Genomic DNA, 5,707 nt, shown 5'->3' on the forward strand with positions numbered 1-5,707 from the left:
TAATATCAGTTTTGTGCAATATATTCTCTCTATCTCTTTCTCTCTCTTTCCTCCTTTCTTTCTCACCCCCCCTTCCGCCCATTCTTTTTCATTCTTTCTGTCTGAATATAATAAATATATTAAGTTCTTCCAAAAATTTTACCTTGAGGTTACCTTTTTAGAATTTTTTTCCTACAAGTGGGTATACGATAATATCAGTTTTGTGCAATTTGTAAAGATTCTGTTAGTCTGTCAAATTCTCGAAAACGCTTACAAAACCGAATCATATACAATTTTCTGTGAATATGCGCAATGATATACATATGTATAAGTATATGTATGTACGAATAACTAAGTAGAAAATATGATTTGTTTTCCTTTCGCGTCCTTTATTCAATATATGGGGAGTTTGATGTTATTTTATGTTCAATCAATTTCAATGAATATATTCTATATAGATAGGGAAAGAGAAATATGAAGAAATTCCAAAAATTTCTACCCTATTATAGAATATTCTAGAACATCTTAGAATGTATTCCATATAGTACAAGACTTCATTATTCTGACGTCAAAAATTGCAGAAATATATCTATGTATGTATAATATCCATAAATGTATAAATAATAAGTAAATTAGATAAAGAGATAAATTATTCCTACAATATAACCTTATTTTTTCTTGTCAAATTTCTTGATATGGAAAGTCTTATTGAAATTTGTCGGAGCCATTTGCACGACATTTGGCAAATGTGAAATAAACGATGATATGAAAACAAATTTCATTTGCCACATACGATACCATATCTGTTGTTTGGTGTTTTTCGCATAAACACACTTGTATAAGTGCATTATAGCGTATATTCATTCAGTTAAAAACATGGATTCGGGTTTGCTGACGTTTTAGGCAATGTGACACATCATATTAAGTAAACTATTAACTATTAAATTTGCCCATACAAATAATGAAAATGAGAGAGCAAGCAGTCAAAGCAGCTGCCTATTAAGAGCGTTAACGCAGTTATTAATAATTGTTGAACACGTAAAATGTCTGCCGTAGTAGTATAGTAATTTTGTAACTTGAATTTTGAACGAAATGCTGAACCATCTCGTCATTTAGTTTCGTTGTCTCTGATATGTACATAAAAACAATAAAAAAGAAAAAAATTAAGAGATAAAAGTACAAGTCTTCTTTTTCAATGAAAAAGTGTTAAAATTGTTTTTAAAAAAATGGTTGAGTTACAATTTTTGCATTACTTCCTTTTTAGATTCTCTCTTTTTTTGTGTTTTTCAAGTACATATATAATGTATTTTGCTTTATTTATATTTTTAACTTTTATTCCCATGTCTCACGTTCGTCATTTTTTACAAAATTTTTTCATTTTTATTTTGATATTTTTTATTGTTAAAATTTAAAAAAAAAAAAAAATATATATATATATATATTTGTATATATTTATATAAATATATTTATATATAAATGAAAAAATAAAAATAAAAACAAAGAAAGAAAACATGCTTTAATAATTTTAGTTTAATCATAATTTTATATTTTATCCATCAAAAAAGTACATACTATATTAATAATTAATTTTAAAAGAATTAAATGAGAAATAAAATGTGCTAAAAAAAAAATTGGTTGTGTTGTTTGTCTTTTCTTACTCTTTTGGTTTTGCTTTCTTCACTTCTTTCCTCAACAATTTAAATGTTTTATATATATATTTATATATGGTGTTTGGCTCTTATCTAACATTTTTTTTTTTTCTTATTTTTTTGGTGTACGTGAAATTCTTGCTCTTTAACTCGTATAAAAGTGAGAATAGCATGCAGTAACAAATTAGTTTTGTAATATAATTTGAAAAATACTAATGTTTTAGAATAATTTTGTTTGCTTTATACACCCATGAAAAATTCAAGAAAAACTCGCAAAAGTATAGACATTATATAAATTCCACGTTCGACGAACCAGGCAAATGGCCTTAGAAAATATTTGTATCAAAACATATATCAATCTCTGCTAGAGTTTTTCGTTTATGGCGGCCAAGCCAACCCACCCATTTCCCAACTTGATTTGTGATTGAAATACCGACGAACGTAGAGAACCAATTGAAAAGAATATATAAACTTCATTGGGGATCGATCTCTTTATCTCAAGCAAGATTCAAATGTTATCCAAAAAATTGATGAAAGGAAGTACGTACTCTTCATTAAAATATTTGAAAAGCGTTATATATAATTTTCAAATTTACAAGCGACGTATATATATGTATATACATATATATGCACACAAAGCCATTGCCCCGTAATAAATATGCCAAGACAAGATTTATTGAGTAAAGGAAACTCGCTACTTATATTTTTAGAAGATACAAGACATGAGGGGTGACCGGTTTACAATGAGGATACAATAAATTTTTTACCTCTGTCGGGAGCGTCGAAAAAGCGAAGCAGCTATATCTGCTATATATTGTATTAATTTCTCCACTAAGAACAACATCAAAGCCTATGTAGCGATATTTAATTTCTTTTCTTTTTTTTTTTTATATATATATATTGTGAATCCTTGTCGATAAGTAGCTGCAGAAAGCAAAAATCTCTGATCGTTGAAGTAGGGGAGAAAAACGAAAGAACAGAGAATTAACAAAGATAGAAATGAAGATAAAAGTTTTTTTTTTTTTTATATATGTCTTATTTCTTAGGTTCACAAACCAATACACTAGGTAACGCGAGTAATAATGCAAGCGCTAACGTATCAGGAAATTCTGCAAATGTCTCAACGTCAGTTGCAGGCAATAACGGGGCCGGCGGAGGAGGTAGTGGAAGTTCGGGTTCTATCGAAGCGTCAAATACGACACAATCTGCTAATAATAATGGCAATGGTGGCAACGATGCCCCTTCTGATAATGGAGCAGCAAATACCAGTGGTAGTAGTGGTGGCGGCGGTGCAGCAGTCAGCACACAACAACAACAGACAGCGACGACAATGGGTTAGCGGGATTAAGTTAAGTAAATAAAAAAAAAAGAAAATAAAAATAAAAAAAAAAAAAACTAAATCATATGATAGCTGGCAAGATTTTCATATGGACACAACAACCGGAGAGTTGCTACAGAGTTTAAAATGAGTGCATGAAGGCAAAGTAAGCTAAACATGAAATAAAAAAATATTCTGTATAAGAGTATAACAACCAACAAAAAAAAAAAAACAACAACAACAACAACAACAGCAACAAATATTATAACACTTATATGATTAAAGATTATATTATATTATTAAAGAAAAATGGAAAAAAATCAAACTAAAAAAGATAAAATTCACTTAAAAAGAATTGAACTAAAAACTAATATAATTAAAAGTAAACCTGGTATAATTATAAATAATGAAATGAACTCTACAGATACACCCATACATTCACACGCAATATATATATATATATATATATATATGTATATATATATGTATATATATGTATATGTATATGTATATATAATATATGTATATATATATGTATATATATATATATATATGTATATATATTATATATATATATATATATATACATTCACATACAAAGAGATGTCTAAAGTTTATACCTTATAAAATAGAGCAAAATATATATATACATAAAATTTTGACAAAATTCAAGAAAATTTCTTTATAACGTAAATGAAAAAAGAATCTTAAAAATATAAAAAGCGAATAGGAAAAAATGATAATCGCGTAAAATCTACACTTAAAAAAAAAAAATATAAAAACAAAAGGAAAAGAAAAAATGACATCAAGAAGTAGAGAGAAATTCAATTCATTTAAATCAAAATAACGCAGAAAAATTTATGTAAAACGATAAAATGCATATATAAAGATGAAAAGAATATTTACAAATAATTGCAACAAGAAAATAAATTGAAATCCCTGTTCCAATATATTATTATTTATTTTTTCTTGCACACTACAATTTAAAAAAAAATAAATAAATAAAAAGTAAAAAATAAAAGAACACACTTTAGCAAAAAGTAAAATCGAGATATTTAGAAGAAAAAGAGAAAAAAATTGGACGAATCTTTTAAACCCACAAACTCGCCATTTTACACTCATATATGCATATACTCACCTTAACCCTTTTACTTCCTAGACCACGCCTACATGACTAAACGTTAGCATAGCAATTTAATTTTAACCTAAAAGAATAACCTTAACAACAAGAGAAAATATTATGCAAATAACAAAAAATATTTAAAAAAAAAAATTTAACTTTATAGCTGCAATTGAAACATTTCAAATTAATTTTAAAAATAAAGTTTTTTTTTTTTTTCTTTGAATTTAAGCTAAAACAAGGATTAAAAATAATTTTTAATATTTAATATATCAAAAAAATACATAAAATAATTTTTTTTTTTTTTTTTTTTTTTTTTAGAATATACTCAACACTAATAAAAAGTTAGGATGTAAAACAGTTAAAAAATTAAAATGAAATTCTTGAAAATTCATTAGTTATCATTCTGCGTAAAAGCTCTTCTAATAAGGTTTAGTCTTTGTCTGAAAATTAGCATAAAGTTAAATATTTGAAAATAAAAGTTTACTTATCGTATAGTTAGTGTTGAGCATAAACTGCGGCGACAAAAATCGGCGCTTAAGACGATATATACGTACTTTCTTAAAAAAAAAAATTAATAAATAAATAAAAAACAAATAAGTAAATAAATAAATAATAATAATAATGGTGAAAAGCAAACACGAATTATTGTAATTTACAACAGAAAAATTTGACTTATTTTATTTACCTTACAAAATCATGGAAAAGAAATTGATAAAGCATATATTTTTAAAATATATATTAATATTAAAAATAATTTGTTAGATTTTTATGTTTAAATTTATTTTAATTATAATTATTAGTTTAATATAATTAATATATAATAATGAAAAATGATGAAAAAAAAAAGAAAACAAATCGTATACATGTATAAAAGGAGGAATATGCATTATTATAATATAAAAGATTAAAAATTATGTATTAATTTTAAACGTTAGTTATTATTATTATTATTATTATTATTATTATTATTATTATTATTATAATTTTGGTCTAAGTTAATTTTTATAAACGTGTTAAATTTGTGTAATTTTAACCAAAAAAGAAAGAAAAACAAACCAACAAAAAAAATCTAAACATAACTACAACAACAACAACAACAACAACAATTTTATGCATAAACAATTTTTAGAAGACGTTTGATTTTTTGTTTAGTTTTGCATAAAAACGTGTTTATCTGCAACGTCGCGTCATATAAACGCTATATATTTATAATCTAAAAGAAAGAAAAAGGATAATAATAATAAAACAGCAACCACCACAAAAAAACAGTGAAATAAATATTAAATCATAGCAAGTGTGTAGTGTGGGTGGAAGAAGCGAAGGAAAAAAAAAAAATGATATAAAAAGTACGAAAAAAAAAAAAATAATAATAAAAATAATGAGAACAAAAACTTTACTTATGTTAGTTAATCGTAAATAAAACCCATAAAACAACAAAAATAACATTAAAAAAAAAAATATATTTAAAAATTCACCATTAGTTTTATTTTTTACTGCGACCGAGACATTATATTATATAATAAGTATTTGAAATTTATAAGACAATGGCGCCCTCATCGCATCTTATCGCATTGATGGTATGGCTTTAAGGATATATTACAATTTTAGCGTTAACTGCAAAGCTGATAAGCTTGACCG

General features: G+C 25.1%; 1 protein-coding gene across 1 annotated transcript in view; it reads left to right on the forward strand.

Annotated features, from left to right (window-relative positions):
• Positions 1 to 3,178, forward strand: part of LOC119637124 (probable serine/threonine-protein kinase dyrk1) — a 26,950-nt gene extending 23,772 nt beyond the window's left edge. The window contains exon 9 of the mRNA XM_038032961.1: positions 2,675 to 3,178. Coding sequence (XP_037888889.1) covers positions 2,675 to 2,967 — 293 coding nt within the window. The 3' untranslated portion in view covers positions 2,968 to 3,178. The remainder of the gene's footprint in view (positions 1 to 2,674) is intronic.
• The last annotated feature ends 2,529 nt before the right edge of the window (positions 3,179 to 5,707 follow it).

Source organism: Glossina fuscipes, unplaced genomic scaffold (genome assembly GCF_014805625.2).
Source record: "Glossina fuscipes isolate IAEA_lab_2018 unplaced genomic scaffold, Yale_Gfus_2 43, whole genome shotgun sequence".
Taxonomy (NCBI): Eukaryota; Metazoa; Arthropoda; class Insecta; order Diptera; family Glossinidae; genus Glossina; species Glossina fuscipes.